This window comes from Chinchilla lanigera, unplaced genomic scaffold, assembly GCF_000276665.1.
Source record: "Chinchilla lanigera isolate Chin_1 unplaced genomic scaffold, ChiLan1.0 scaffold00061, whole genome shotgun sequence".
In the NCBI taxonomy this organism is placed as follows: domain Eukaryota; kingdom Metazoa; phylum Chordata; class Mammalia; order Rodentia; family Chinchillidae; genus Chinchilla; species Chinchilla lanigera.
The window spans coordinates 9,045,850-9,062,916 of record NW_004955462.1 but is presented as its reverse complement, the minus strand read 5'-3'; the positions used below and the strand labels follow the sequence as shown (position 1 = coordinate 9,062,916).

Below are 17,067 nucleotides of genomic sequence, written 5' to 3'. Positions count from 1 at the left end.
ATCTGGAATATAAAGTATGCAGTGACTATTAGAAATGTAAAACTAATGGAGAATGCAGAAATAATAAAGTAAGCTAAAACTGTGTGTGTGTGTGTGTGTGTGTGTGTGTGTGTGTGTGGGAAGTTCCTGGGTAGAGCCCATTCTTAGGATTCCCATGTAAAAGTCTCAGACTTATTTTTGCTTTTGTGCAGTTGTTTCTAGGCTATTTTAAGACTCTGGCGTATTTGAAGTAACTTTATGTATATTAGCCTATTACTACTTACCATTTTCTAACTTAATTGCAGCACAGAGGAATTCATTGTTGTGCTTTTTGATTTTCTGATTTATATTTTTTATATAGTTGATTATTTCTGCTTTTACAGTGAAGATTGCAACTCCAAAAAGTACCAAGTTACTTTACATGAATATTTTAAAAGTCAGTAAACTGAAATGTAGATTATTTTGAACTGGTGAACAATAGTGATACAGAAAATGTGAGTTTTTTCTCTTTGGAATAAATGGGAATAGGCTTATTCTTTCCTTCTCCAGTTATTTTTATATAGACTATTTTTATATATAAACAGATTTTCTGGGGAAATTTCTAACTATAAGACAGTGTTTTCCTGACACCATCCTCAATTTGTTCTGCTTCCTTCTTTAGCAATGGGAGATACTCAGGGAACACAAATTTTTAAGAAAAGATTAGAAAAATAAAAATTATTCCAGATTATTTCTACTGCCCAGAATATCTCTACTTCTAGTCTTCATTAAGTTCTCTCTTGTATTTTGTAATGCTGTCTTCTGTGATCTGCTCTGCCTCTAAATGATAGGTGCCTTATTATTTCTGTCTTCAAATAATAAAAAAAAAATGCAAGTCATCCTCTGCTGCTCCTTCTACTGCTATTCCATCACTTCTCACTTGATCGTGGAAGTCTTCTTCCCTCTTCGGGCCCTCATCAGGTCTGCTTTCAGTGACTTCCATGCTGTAGGAAAGCTATAGCTGCTTTGCCTGGTGTGATGGTCCGCTGTATGATGTGGCCAAAAATAACTCAGACACCCAACATCACATGCCCTTGGAGCGTCACCAGGTACACTCAGAGAGCCGTTACAGTTCTGAAGATACGTGTGCCCTGCGCCTCCATTTGTTAATCTAGTCTGTGTCTTCTAACTGAAACGACCTCCCATCACCATCATCATCACTTTGGCTAAAAATCAATATTCATCTTAAGATACTTTTTTAAGAAACTTTTATCGGCCCTTGTAACTTCAGAATTGCAGCTGTGTGCTCCTACATCTGCTGTTCTACCTAAAGCATGTTATTACATGTGTATGTTTTCCTGTATAAAAATGTAAGCACCTTTAAGGCCAGTGTGCTACATAAATGTATATAGAAATAAAAGTTGAGAAATACACCTTTTTATCAAACACTCTAGCTAGCTAAACTTTCATTCCTTTCTCCCAAGATGATATGGCTTATTGCTTTCTTCCTCTGCTTCATGAAACTTAAAATCAGTGACAGGCCTCTGAATTGTTTCCAGGGTCCCATGTCCTCTCACATATTTGGTGAAAGATACCTGGGAACATTGTTTATTATAACAAAGTAAAAAGACATCAGAGTGGTTGAGTCCAGCACAGCCTTCCAACTTTCATTCTGTCAGGAAAGGCCACATACATGGAATATGCTTCTTCCTTTAGCAGGAAAATGCATGAACACTCATGGAGCGATTCTCTCCAGGGAAGTGGGCTAAATGACTCCAACTCCAGGCTGTTTCCTAGGGGCTGCTCATATGGCTGCCCTGTACCTGTGCACCCAAATACAACCGCCCAGATCCCAGGCCCCGAAGGAAAGTGGCTGTTCACCATAAATCATACTGTTTCCATACAAGCTGGGCAAGCTGGTACAGCAGGATTCAGTGTCCCAGGCAGGCAAACAATGTGGGAAACATTCCAAATGTCAGATTTCCAGACACCAGCCAGGACCAGCCTTGTAACCAGACCCTGCTAAAGATAGCAGCATCGGGCCTGCTCTCTTTCACCTTAGTTTACTAATGTATCCTAAAGCACCTCCCCTTAAAAAGTTCCCTCCTTCGCCCTCCACAAGGAGCAGAAAAAGCAATAGCAGCACTCTAGCAACCCATCTCCCTCACTCATTTCAGATACCTGTAAGCATAGGTATTGAGATGGTACTTTCCAGTATATAGAGACCTTTTTGTTGGTAAAACTGGATGACAGTCCCAAAATGGCTTTTTTAATAAAGCAAGTGTTTTAAAGCACTTAACAATATTGCTATAAAAGAGCCCTTTCTGAACTCTTCATAAATTCATTTATCTTATAAATACTTTATAAACTAATAATTTCATAAACTTTAGCTAAACCCTTCCTAAATAATTACAGATTCTAAGTTACAAGGTTCAAATTAATGTTTTCTTTTTCTGAAAACCAGTAATTCCACAGAAGAAGAGTGTACAAATAGCATAAATTAAAATAATTTGTGCTGGACGTGGTGGTGTAATCCTGAAATCCCAGCACTCAGGAAGCTGGGGCAGGAGGATCACTGTGAGTTTGAGGCCAACTTGGGCTACATAGTAAGCTCAAGGTCAGCCTAAACTCCATAATGAGACCCTGTCTCCAAAAAAAAAAAAAAAGAATCTGTGGGTTTTGAACTTGAACACTGAAGAATGGTGTTATGCAGAAATTATAATGCACATTTTCAATGAGGAATAAATACATCGATTTTGATTTAGTCTTTAATTTTAATATTCATTTCTTATATCTGGAGGATGACCCTATGGTACATACCCATAGCAACTTTGGTTCTGGTACCAGAGTGTTATAGCTATTATGAAAGTAGAGACACAGAAAAATGATTATGGTAGAAACTCTCCTGCGAAAGGATGTGGTGGTGGGAATAGCTTCCCTGTGTTTCTAATAGCTTAATTCTTCATTCTTTGAATTGAAAAAAAATCGTTTTAAATCAGGTTTTGAAAAAATGTGTATTTGGGGATAGAGGAATTTAATTCTGAATTAGGCAGATGGAAGTTACTGTTACCCAAAGTGTTCTAATAGCTCCCGCCACTCCAGTGTGGTCGCAAAACCTGGAGAATATCACATGGCACAGACCTCTTCCTGAGATGCACAGTACACATTAGCAGAAGTCTCAGAAAATCTGAAGCAGTTAAACCTACTTAGCTTTGCTTGACCCATTACTTTGCACACTTACTTGATCAGAAACCTATTTCGTGGAGCAACTACAGAGATCCTACAGTTTGGGAAATTTTGTTCTTCCAGATAATTCTAACTACATTCTGGACTGTCTTCAGTTCATTAGGAACCTAGCTTATGAGACTTTGACTTTCACTGAGAGTTTCACACCTGCGTAGTAAAGAATTTGCCAGCTGTGGTTCTGCCTGTGTCTTCATTTTCTATTTTTAGTTCTGTATTCTTTGCATATTTGGCTGAGTTGTCCCTTAAATGTTTTCATTCCAGGTTAAGTCAGTGCTTTCCTAGTCTTTGATGATGCCATTTTTCTACTCTGAAAATTTTTTTGTTTTCCAGCAAGCTGTTTTAATAATACAAGAGTAGCAGTTACTTTGTGCCACTATAGCTGTTTGTAATGGTGTTCTACAAAAGAATTCGTTGTGTTAAAAACAGCAGGCAAAGTAATTGTTATGTTTTGCTTTTTAAATACTGCTTCATGGATTTATGCTTGCTTGCTTGTTTTGTCCCTCCCTCCCTCCCCTCCTGCCTTGCTCTTTGAGATAAGGTTGCCCGGGTGGTGGCACACGCCTTTAATCCCAGCACTTGGGAGGCTGAGACAGGAGGATCATTGTGAATTTGAGACCCACCTGAGCTACAAAGTGAGCTCAAGGTCAGCCTGAACTGCATAGCGAGACCCTGTCTCAAAAAAAAGAAAAAAAAGAGATAAGGTCTTGCTATGTAATTCAGATTACCCTCAGACTCACTATGTAATCCATCCTGGCCTCAAACTCCCAGTGACCCGCCTACCTCAGCCTTCCAGGGGTGCTGGGATTACAAGCATGCTATACCATACTTGGCTTGATTTCTGCTTGTATTCTAGCCTAGCTCTTTGCTAAATGTGACATTTTTTTTTTTTTTAATGAGGCTTACAGACTTTCTGGTTCATATAATGTACTTCCTAGTTTAACCTTAGAGTTACACATTTTTGTGACCATTTAGATAGAAAATATTAAAAATAATAAAGTCAAGAATCTAGCTTTTATTTTTCAGATCAAGTGTACATCCTTCTGATCCACTTATTCTCTATCTGTTCACGTTTCTCCCAAATCGAATAATTGATACATCGAGCTATTGATTGGTACTTTAAAATTCCTGGATGAAATCAATTTTGCATTTGTCACTTTATTTGCTCAGTAAGTCTGGTGGGTGCTGGAGATAAGAAAAACTCCCCTTGCCCTCTTGAGCTTTCAGTACAGTGGGGCAGACAGACAGACAGACATGTGCACACACTCACAGCACAGCAAATGGTAGAGCTTTGCATGGCATGAGATAGTAAGGACCCCAACCTCATCTGCGGAGGGGAGCCATATTGTTCTAATTCTTGGTCTTTGACATTGTATCACTGTTGGCTCACGTGTGCTCCTTTTCTTTATTATCATAAATGCTCACCTCTCCCAAGAACTGCGAGGTCAGCTGTAACTCCAGTGTGCCCGTGCCCCTCCCGTTCCATCTCCCTGGTCTCCACACCAATGGTAACCGCTCCCTGAATGTTACGTTTGTCTTGCCTTGCTTTAAAAACGAAGACATCGTGTGAACATAAGTACCAAAATAGTGTTTACTTTGCTTTACCCACTTTTGAACTTTATGAAAGAACATTATACTGTCTTGAGACTGAGACTTGCCATTTTTTTTTCAGACAACATTATCTTTGATTCACTCTTGTTATGTGGCTGGTGCACATTTTCACATCAAATGAACCATGTGTAGCTATACCACAACTGCCCCATTTTCCTGTTAGTGGACATTAGATTGCACCCTGTTTTGTTATTATTAACAGTATTACTTGAGCATTTCTGAAAGGTTTCTTCTGGTTCAGTTTTTCTTACATATGTACCTAGGAAAGGGATGTTTAATTCTACAAGGTAATCTCATTGTTGTCTGCAGTGGGAGTATAAACTAGTACAAGCACTTGAAGGACAGTAAGTCACATTCATTCACATCTCTGGTACCTGGATACCTAACTGTACCATGTTTCTCAGTTTTGCCGATTGATTGGGTGAATGGTCATCATACTAGTTTCCCCATTTACAGGTCAGAGTATGCATTCTCATGTTTTTTACCTGTATTTAATATTGTTAGCTTGTTTTAATTGACTTGTTTTTCTTTTATTGATTTATAGGAATTCTAATATATTTTTATACTAATCTTAACTGTCATGTTATAAGTATAGAAATGTTTTCCCAATTTGTGATTTTCTTACTGTAACCTGTCTTTTAACTATTCTTAATGTAGCTAAATTGTATTGTTTATGTTTATCACTTTGTTTTATTTACAAAATCCTTGCCTACTGTGGAATTTTAAAAATTTACCTTTTAAGGTTTTACTTTTGACAGTTGGGTTACGAGTCTGTGTGGAACTGACTTTTGTTTGTGGTGTATGTGGAAGCCCTGCACTCCCCGTTTCGGTGCCCTTTTCCCCCAGTTGCTAACTAAGTGTTGCATTTGCCCAGTGATCTTCGTCCCACCCATGTTATATCCCAGTTTCACACGAACACAGTTCTGTTTCTGGGCTGTTGCTCTGCCAATACTATACTCTTATAATTATTATACCTTTATGATAAATCTATCTGCTGAGGCAAGTCCCTTCTTTTCATTTCACAGGAGTCTTGAGAATTCTTCTCTGCACTCCTTCTAAATCAGAGAGGGGGTCTCACTCTGTACCCAGCTGGAATGCAGCACCTGTTCACAGACGCCATCCCACTGTTGATCATTGCATGCCTCCTGGTGGTTCTGGGTGTCCCCCTCCCCGGCCCCAGGAGGTCACCATGTTTACACCAGACTTAATGCAGACGCCTGACACGTAGCACACTCAGCCCGCAGTGCCTGGGCTCCAGTGTCTTCCTGTTGTAGCTCCCAAGTAGCTGCATGTGCCCCATAACCCCAGCCCTTGGGTTGAGTTTGTAATCAGTTTTTTAAGTTCCACAAATAAGGTAACTGTAATTGCAGTTATAGCAGATCTATAAATAAATTTGGGTAAAGGTTCATTATCCTGACAGTACAAAGTTCTCTCTATATTGAAGGCTTTAAAAAAATATTTTGCAATAAAATAACTTGTTACAAACAAGTTTTACACATCTGTAAAATTTTTACACATATGGAAAATATAGACACTTTAGTTTTTATTGTTATATAAATGTGTTCTTTTTACAATTTATGCTATTGTTGCTGTTTAGAAATACAGTTGACTTATATATTGGCCATATATCTAGTTCACATTGCTTTTCTGCAATTTCTGTTGTTTATCTGTAGCTTTAAAATTTTTTTATAAACAATGATATAGGGGCTTGGGATTTAGCTCAGTGGCACAGTGCCTGCCTGGCAAGCGCCAGGTCGTGAGTTCGATTCCCGGTACCGGAGAAAAACCAAAAAACAAACAAAAAAAGATGTAATCAACAAAGAAGCATTTTCTTTCCTCTCCATTCTTATTGTGTCTGCTAATAATGAGAGTAGGTATCGCATCTTCCTCCTGATTTTGAAAAGAGCCTCCATGGGGCCAGGGATATAGCCTGTGGCAAAGCGCCTGCCTGACTAGTGCAAGGTCGTGAGTTCGATTCTTGGTCCAAAAAAAAGAAAGAAAAGAGCCTTCATTCATTGGTTTATTCCAGTTGATGTTTTAGGGTTTTATAGCTACCTTATATCAGGTTAGCAATGTTCCTTTCTTTCCTAATTTATTAAAAGTTTCATGAATAGAAACTGATTTTAATGAAATGCAATTTTTTCTGTCACCTTGTTGTTTTTTTTTCTGTAACCTGCTAATAACAGTGGATAACACTTACCAGTGTTCTAATCATTATATTCCTGAGATGAATCTTAACTTGGTGATGATTATCTTTTTCATACATTGTTCAGTTTGGTGTGCTAATATTTTATGAAGGAATTTTGCATCTATGTTCTAAACACATTCCCTTTTTTGTACAGTGGTTCCCCCGTCTCTGTGGTTTCTCTTTGTGCGGTTTCAGTTACCAACAGTCACCTGTGGTCTGAAAATATTACATGCAAACTTAAACAGTTACATGCATAAATAAACAGTTCATAAGTTTTAACTAGCACACTTTGTGTGTGTTTGTGTGTGTGTGTGTGGTAGTGTGTGTGTGGTAGTGGGGACTGAACTCAGGGCAGGGCCTTGCGCGTGCTAGGCAAACACTCTACCACTGAGCTACATCTCCAGCCCAGCACACCATCTTAAGTAGTGTAAGAAGCCTCATCTTGTCAAGAACCCGTCTTACCTGGCGAGGTGAGTCTTCCTCCCTCCAGCATATCCACATAATACACACTTGCTGTTTTGTTTTGCCTTGACCAACCATTTGAAAAAGCAGCTTAAAGGAAGAAAGGCTTAGTTTTTGGCTTATGGATTCAGATATTTCAGTCCATGGTTGGCTGGTGCCATCGCTTTAGGCCTGTGGCGTGGCAGAGGAAGTCAGGGACTGTATGTAGTCCCCAAGGGTACCCCACCCCGTGATCCCTCCCTTCAGCTAGACCCCACCCCCTGCTTCTGTCACCTCCCAATAACGCCATCAAATCATGATCTCACCTTTGGTTAATCTGCTTGATGAAGTAAGAATCTTTATGTTCTAGTCACCCTCCCCCCAAAAAAGCCCATCAGCTGTCAGCTTCACCTTTAATACGTAAGTTCTGGGGGACATTTCAAATCCTAATCATACACTGACCAGCAGATGCTTGCTGAAGTTACCGTTATTTTACTTAGTAATGGCCCCCAAAACACTAGAGAGCCTTATAATTCTGATACACCAAAGAAGAGCTCTGAAAAACGTTTCTTCCAGTGAAAAGGCAAAAGTCCAATAAGATATTTTGAGAAAAAAAATGACATTTACATACTTTTATTATACCATATGGTTATAATTATCCTATTTTATTAGTTACTGTTGCTAAACTGAATGTAATGTATGTGATTTATGAATTAAACTTTATCATAGCTATATTTGAGTATGTATGGGGAAAAAACTAGTACACACAGTTTTCTGTTCCATCTGCAGTCTCTGCCCTTCCCTGGGCACCTTGGAACATATCTTCCTTAGGTAAAGGGGTATTTTCTGTATATTTTTATGGTCAGTTTCTGGCAGAAAGTTATACTGGTGTCAGAGAATGAGTAGCAAAATACTTTCTTTTGTCTGGAAGAGTTTGTGTAAGGTTGGAATGATGTTTTCTTTGAACATTTGAACTTTGAACATTTGAACGTTCTTTTTCTAACTTTGTAAGTAGAGCACCCTCGGCTTTTTTGTCATCAAAATCTAACCTGTGTTCAGAAAATGTGGTTGGTCTGAGGCCAATCCTTTCAACTTTGTAGAAACTGACTTTGTGGCCTTGTACATGGTAAATTTGTAAATGTTTTGTGTGTGCTTGAAAATAATACAGTTGTTGAATGTACAATTTTATATTGACCATATGTTAATCGTAATTTTTTTTGTGTCAACTTATGGTGGGAGGGACGTCTTTATATCTCCATTATAATAGTGGATTTGTCTAATTCCCCCAGTTCTATCATTTATCTTTTTAAATGCATTTTGAGGCTATTTTTATTGGGTCATATATGTCACACTGTTACATCTTCCTAGTGAATTGAATTTACATTATACAATAATCCCCCATCCTTAATGCTGCTTTTTGATCTTCATCTGCTTTGATTACTGTGTCTGTGTCACCTTTTAAAATTTGATTGGTATTTACTCAAGATCTTTCTGCATGAAACCTTGCCTCGTTCTCATGCTTTTAGATGTTTTCTGAACAGCCTCTGGTCTATTTGAATTGATTATAACAGCTGTATTTATATTTGTTTCCAAGTTTTTACTTCTAACTGTTCTGTTGCATTTTGTTGTTGTTTTGCTTTGTTTTTTCCCCTGTTCTCCTTTTTTCTCCAGAAGGGGGGATTTAGACTCTTTGTTGCTATTACTTTAGTCTTAAATTCCAAAACATTCCCATTCTTATTGAACTGTTGAAATTTCTTAAAAAGTACTTATTTGTTTTGTGGTTCTGTGCTTGGAACCCAGAACCTCGCCTCTGGTAGGCAACCACTGGAGCACTGAAGTGCATCCCTAGCCCCTTTAATTAATGGGGTATTGTTAGATTGCTCCGTCTAGCCTTGAACTTGAGATCCTCCTGCCTCAGCCTCTAAAGTAGATGAGGTTATAGGCATGTGTCATCATGCTTGGCTTCTTTATGAATTTTACATTGTGTGTCAAATGAGTGTAACATGCTGTAAAAGAATTAATAACCGAGGCTGGGGATATAACTAAGTGGTAGAGTGGTTGCCTAGCATGTTCAGGGCTGTGGTTTCAATCCCTACCACTATAAAGGGAAAAGAAAATATTCTCAAAAAACTTCCAAATAGTAGGCTTTTAATAAATATTTGTTCATTGGTTTTCTTCATATGTGTATATCATTTTAATTTTAATTTGATCCATTTATAAAATGATATGGTACAAATTTATTAGTTGCAATAATCTGTAGTCTTTTGGTGTTCCTGTTAAACATCCTCTGGGACAGTGATTTCTAGTGCATTCTGTTTTTTCAGAACTGCTAGCTGAGTGACATACTTATATAGAGTTATAACATCTACTGTCCAGCACAAGCGCCTGCCTGGCAAGCACAAGGTCCTGAATTTGATTCCCGGTACCAAAAAAAAAAAAAAAAAAAAAATCTGCTTGTCATTTTGTCTTCTAATTTGAAATTTATGCATGTGAAGCTTTTTCTCCTCTTCAGTAATTTTTGTTACAGTGGGATCAAGGTAAATGATTTAGTTTTTATATTTTTTTTAGTCTAAAACTGCAAAACAGACTACATAATTTGAGGTCCAGGTTTTTAAATAATTCTTTATGATTGGGGCTGGGGATTTAGCTCAGCGGCAAAGCACCTGCCTGGCAAGCCCAAGGTCGTGAGTTCGGTTCCTGGTACCGGAGCAAAACCAAAAAAAAAAAAAAAAAAATTCTTTATGATTAAGCTAAACAGATATTCAGTAGTAAATTAGACCAGTTTATAGAGCAAGCTGCTGGGAGTGGTGGCTCACACCTGTAATCCCAGCACTCGGGAGGCTGAGGCAGGAGGCTTGCTGTGAGTTTGAGGCCAGCCCAGGCTACATAAGTAAGTTCAAGGCCACCCTGAACTACATAGTGACACACTGTCTCAAAAAAAAAAAAAAAAAAAAGTTTATAGAGATTTTTAAATGAACACTTCCACGTTGGTATAGTTCTAGTTCTTAATTATTACCACTTTATTACTAATATAGCCTCAGTTTTGTCCACCTTTCTTGTTTTAAATGATTTGAGCTGCCATCTAAATTCTTAACTTGTCACATAGTTCTTGTTCCATTTATAGCTTTTAGATCTTTGGCTTACCAGTGAAGTTAATTCATTGATAATGAAGTTAGTTTGCTCTTTACTTTCTCAGCTAAAGAGTTTTTTTTTTTTTTAGTTGGGCTCTTGTTTTTTGTGCTGGGGATCAGACCTAGAGCCTCACACGTGGTAAGCACACACTGTGCCACTGAGCTATACTCTGAGGCCCCCAGTAACTTTTAACTAATTTGCCATGTTCTTTTCTCTTTTCTTCCACTTTTAAAAAAAGTGAGATCTAACATATTATGTCTCTCTTGAGAGGATTTGACCTCTCACACATTCCCATTGTCAGATTTTTATCTGGAAGTTTCTAACTTAAAAACATAGCCGTGACTCATTTTTGTCTTTAGAAATGTAAGGTGTGATTGAAATACGTAATGACTATTTAAAAATGAATTTACTACAGTAAAAGGCATATTGTCATCATTCCCCCTTAAAATACTCCCCCTGGCTTTGGACACACTTATCCCATCCTTCTTGCCACTTTGTGAGGCAATTCAGAAGTCCTCTTTCATGAGTGTCTTTATTATTATATGATGTGACCAAAAGTACAGTGACTGCTGCCGCCTAGTACCGTCCAACAGAAAGGCGGGCCCGAAGAAACATTATAGTGTGTCCTCCTCCACCTCCTTTGCCAGATCTGGCACCCTGCTGCTTCTGGTTCAAAGTCAAAATGACCATGAAAGCTCAGTATTTGAAATCGATTCAGGACATCAAAGCAATCAAGATAGTGAACTAAAAATATGAAAGATGACTTCCAGAACTGCTTCAGAGAGTGTCAAGAACAGCAGAAGTGTGCTAGAAGCAAGGTGAGGAATATTTTGAGGGAGGTTAATAGCAATATGCCTTTTATTGTTACATTTTTTTAGAAACGTACACACCCTACTTTTCAATACACCTCGTACTTAACATAGAAAAAAGTGTGCTGGGGGTACTGGAGAATGAACTGTGGATTTCCTCCATGCTAGGCAGGTGTTCTGCCAGTGAGCTACATCCCCAGCTCTGGAAGGTTTTAAAACACTTTAGCCTGATAACTTAGAGTTGTATATTACTGTATTTTATGAAAAAAATATTTTATTATAAACATGGGAGTGCATAATTGTTATGTAGTTATATCAATTTTTATTTTATTAATAATTCAGTATCTTCTCAGATGCCCTTTATGCATGTAGACATTGTTTCCTATGACTTATTCTGTAACTTGCGTTTTAGATTCGGCAGTAAAATGCTGATATCTTTCATACAGTATTTATGAATCTTCCTTATTCTTTTTAATGGTAAATTTTATATTGTATGCATATGTCATAATTTATTTTACCTGTTCTCTCTGAACATTTAGATTATTTCTAATCTTTGTTAATTCCAGTACTATGGTGTAAAAAGAAAAAAAAAAAAAAAAGGTGTGTTTTTGATTTTTGGGAGGTTTGGTTTTGTTCTGTGTGAGACAAGGTCTTGCTTTATAGCCCAGGCTAGCCGAACTTTTAGCCCTCCCACCTTCTTCCCAAGTGCTGGGACTATAGGGGTGTACTACCATGCATGGCCCAAAACAAAATACATTTGCATATTTGTATATTTAACTTTTTCAGGAAAAATTTTTTAAAATATAGAATTGTTGACTCGAACCTTATACATGTTTTTGTGGAGCTGGGACTCAAGCCCTGGGCCTCATGCATGGTAGTGAAATGCTCTACCACTGAGCTACGCCTCCAGCCCCCAAAGCTTATACATGTTTTAAATTATATGTTATTTAATTTCTCAAAAATGTATTGAACTCTAATATATTGCTGGTGGGAGTATAAACTTGTATAGCCACTTCAGGAAACTGTTTTGGCTTATCTAGTAAAGGTGAACATTATGTACATACTGTGGTCTAATCCTCAGATAGGTGTATACCCAACATAAAAATGTACATATGTTCACCAAAAGGTATTACCAAATACTGACAGTATCCCTATTTTACTAATTAGAAACTCTAAACAGCCTATTGCCCACCAACAATAGAACAGATAAATTATCTTTATGCAAAATAATATAGCAAATAGGAACTATAGCTAAATACGGTAATACTGATAAATCTTACAGTGTTGAGCTAAAGCTGGACTTCAAGAAATATATGTTGTATGATTCCATTTAATTAAAAGTTCATAAGCAAGCAGAATTACTTCATGTTACCAGAAGTCAGAAAATTGGTTTCCATATAGGGGCACGAAATGCTAGGAATGGGGAATACGAAAGAAAGTTTTACAATACGGCTTATGCTTTTCATCAATAATGGTGTTGGTTAGATAGACCTGTCCGTTTGTGACACGTACTGACCTAATACCTTATGATTTTGTATCTTCCCACTTATGTGTTGTACTTCAGTGAAAGGTTTATTATAGAAGAAGGTGCTTTTTTAATATATGTGGAATCGTGTTTAAACTCCTACCCATATTGCATCTTTCTCTAAATGCTTGCCACTCTGATTGACAGAAAATCCTTTCAATCTGCTAAACATAAAAAGAGAACAACTTCATGTTTTCATTTTATTACTAGTGAGGCTCATCATCTTACAGAACATAATTGATCTGTTCTATATTAACTGCTATGTGGTTTGTTTTTCTGACTAAATTGTCGACTTTAAATACCATGGGTTTCTCGTGAATGTATGTCAAAATGTGTTTTACGTAATAAATTTAAACTTCAAAATTAATGAATATCATGTGTTAGAAATTTCATTATAAAATCAGTTTTAAAGGAGTATTCTTTTTTTAGTATAATGTTTAGTTTATTTATTTATTAGTACAAGAGTCCTTTATTCTTGAATCCCCAGTTCTGTTACGTAGGAGGGTAAAATCTACCTCATTACCTCTAAATTTCTACTCCCCATATGGAGTCTACATAGAACAGATGCTATTTGAAGGTCCTTGTTTTAGTCCTTATATGTTAATATTTCTTGACTTTTTCTTGACGTCTCTAAACAGTGTTTTAAATAAAATCTCAAAATGTTAGTTTGTCCTGTGCTGTAATACGTTGCCTGTAGTTTCTTTTGATTTCTGTTTAGACCTCTTTCTAATATGACGAGAATAAAGAACATTAAGCAGGATTTATGTGTAGTGAAGTTGAGTATGAATTTTGTCTGTCTTATGATTTTATAAAATAGCCCTTTAAAAACCAGTGTGCTGCATGCTACTTTCTGTACTTTTTCAATCAGTATCAAATTTCTAAGTGATCTCTGAACTAAAATATTTTGTTGTAGTAACTCAACTAGTCTGATGTACTCTCACTGTGTCTGCTTTTTTTTGCTTTTGGTTGGGGTGCTTTATTGAATAATGTATTTAAATATATTGTAGACAGTGAATTTTAAAGTTCCTCCATGTCATTCTGGAATGCCTTGTGAATGCTTTTTATTTGTTTTTGCTTTTTGTTTTAATGTGGAATACATAGACGCTCTGCTGTTGCCCGTATTCAGGAGTTCTTCCGGCGGAGAAAAGAAAGGAAAGAAATGGAAGAATTGGATTCCTTGAACATTAGAAGGCCACTAGTAAAGATGGTTTATAAGGGTCATCGCAACTCCAGGACAATGGTACCAAATGCTCATGGCATTCTTGGGTGAAATTGCCGCTTCATCGTATAAATGTTTTTTCTATAATGATTATCTTTTCATATTGCCGTATGGTTTGTAAAATAACATTATTGAACCCTCACAGTTCTCTGTTTCAACGTGGTTCTTTTAGACCTATAATAATGTGAAAGATCATTATTTTTATAAAAACAATTTTACTGAACAAAAATGTGTGTAGGTTTTCAAAAAATTTTTGTAACTTATTCAAATAACCATTGCTTTACTTTTCTTTTTCTCTTTGACACTTGTCTACCTATGTAGTTACTAGATTTTTTTTTAAGCTCGTATTACCATCCTTTGTAAATTTTGGAAATAAGGATTTGGATTTACAAAATTCAGGTTGACTACAAAATACAGACTATTTTAATTATAACCCTCTTAAGATTGACAAGAGAAATTTTATTGTAGTCACTTTATCTCTCTAGGCTTTCATTTCCTCATCTATGAAGTATGAAGAATAGACCAGTTTATCTCATAAGATCTGTTCTAGTTTTTAAAATCCATAGACCTCTGTACCTCATGCAATATTATTTAGTAATAAAATCTCTCAGGATCATTGTATCTGTTACTCTGAACCATTCTTATCTAGAAGGTGTTCTCATATATTCATTGTTACCCATTTTAGGCTGCTTTCTGCAGAGCCTAGAAACTTAACTTTGAGGTGGGGAATTAATTTGCTGTCCATCCGTAGTACCATTAATTTGCTGTCCATCCGTAGTACCATTTTAGTCATTTTTAGAAAAGATACTCATTAATAGTAGGAGCAGCCAATTTACATTTTGCGTATTTTTCTGGTTATGTTTTTAGATGAAAATAATTAAAAGGGACAGGAGAAAAAGAAGTCAGGTAGATAGAGCAAGTGACAACAGAGCCAGCTCCTGTCTCCCATGGGAGCATCAAAAACGGCAGTGTAGCACCTGTAGACAAAATGAGTTTAAGCCCTGATCAGAAGTACAGAGGTTTTGTGATGGTTCATTCATATGTGTCTGTTAAAAATCTCATCTGACAATCCTGGCCTATCATACTGCTTTGTTTCATTGCTTCACTAAAGCAATACGTTTTATCTCTTTCCTTCTTGATGTGTGAGCTTCTAATAAATGAAAAAATTGGTCTTTTGGCAAAATAGAAAAAACAGTTTTTTATTAATTCATCTTATAAATCTGAAATAGGGTATCTGGAAAGTTCAGGTATATATTTGGAAAGTTTAATTTATATATAATTTCCTTTCTTAGTGTATGTATGAGTGGTACTAGGTGTTGAACCAAAGGTCTGCCACTGAGCTCTATCCCCAGGCCTTTTTATTTTGAGACAGGGTCTTGTTAAGTTGCCTGGGTTGACCTTGAATTTGCAATCCTCCTGCCTCAGCCTCCCGAGTTGCTGGGCTTACAGGCATATCACTGATACTGTCAAAGCCCAGAAATTCTATTTATTCATTTAAAGGTTGCGTGCCTACTGTAGGCCACATACTGTTTCAGGCACTGTAAATATGGCGTCAAACAAACTGCAGTCTCTGTTCTCAGAGGCAGCTTTTTAATTCTTCGTGTTATCTGTGCTGATCAATCTGTCATGATTTTAAGATACTGGAAAACAAAGACCTTCAGTTTTTAACTTTCTTATTTTCTAAGCCACTGTTTTAAATGTTAGAAAAAGGCTTGGTATTTAATAACTGATTTGAATTTTCTTATAATTTGCTTTTTTAAAAACAGATAAAAGAAGCCAATTTCTGGGGTGCTAACTTCGTAATGAGCGGCTCTGACTGTGGCCATATCTTCATCTGGGATCGGCACACTGCCGAACACTTGATGCTTCTGGAAGCGGATAATCACGTGGTGAACTGTCTACAGCCACATCCATTTGACCCAAGTAAGACGGTATTTCATAGACAAGGGCTAGAAGTGGTTTGTGTGATTCATCAGCTCCAATATTTTTCTAGTTATTACTATTGTAAGGATAATCCAAGCGAGGTATGGTGGTACACATCTATAATCCTAGCATTTGGGAGGCTGAGACAGGAGGATTGCCCCAAGTTCAAGGCCACCCTGGGCTGAGTGCAGGGCCAGCCCGAACTACATATAGCAAGACCCTGTCTCAAAACAAAACAAAACATTGTCCAATTTATCCTAAATACCACTATGTCAATTATAACTCTGCCTGGGTTTACAAAGAATCTGCTTTTAGCAGAAGGGCTAAGGAAATAAAGAGTTTCTTCTTCTGATATTGCTTCCAAGGTTTTTTGTTTGTTTGTTTGTTTTCCGGTACCGGGAATCGAACTCACAACCTCACGCTTGGCAGGCAGGCGCTGTGCTGCTGAGCTAAATCCCCAGCCCCTGCTTCCAAGTTTTATCAGCTATAAAAGGTTTAGCATGACTGAACTCACTTATCCAAAGTGAACTTCTAAGTCTTTTAAGAGTCTTCACATACCTAAATTATCAGAATGAAAGAACACTGTCTTGCTTTTGCTTTCTGCTTTAAAGTGCCACGTACCTCAGAAAAATGAATAAGTCAGACATTTCAGTCACTTCAAGATGGTTCTGAGCCAGATGTGGTGGCACATATCTGTAATCCCAGCATTCAGGAGGCTGATGCAGGAGGATCTCCAAAAGATTGAGGCCAACCTGCCCTATGCTGTCTCAAAAAAAGAAAACAAAACAAAATTTTTAAAAGATGATCTTAAAGTTAAGTTCTAGGTTACTTTCAGGAAATCTTTAAATATTAAAAATATTTTCTCTCTCTTTTTTTTAATAGTGGGGATTGAACCCAGGGTCTTTGCACTGAGCTATACCCCAAACCCCTTTCATGTCTCTGTGTGTGTGTGTGTGTGTGTGTGTGTGTGTGTGTGTGTTTCTCTCTAAGTTGCTCAGGCTGAATTCAAACTTGCAGT

General features: G+C 37.2%; 1 protein-coding gene across 1 annotated transcript in view; it reads left to right on the top strand.

The window, feature by feature from the left end:
• The window catches only part of Dcaf6 (DDB1 and CUL4 associated factor 6), a gene marked incomplete in the record, with an annotated part of 140,272 nt that overhangs the window by 114,065 nt on the left and 9,140 nt on the right, over positions 1–17,067 (top strand). Inside the window, 2 exon segments of the mRNA XM_013521421.1 lie at positions 14,009–14,147; positions 15,893–16,049. Coding sequence (XP_013376875.1) covers positions 14,009–14,147; positions 15,893–16,049 — 296 coding nt within the window.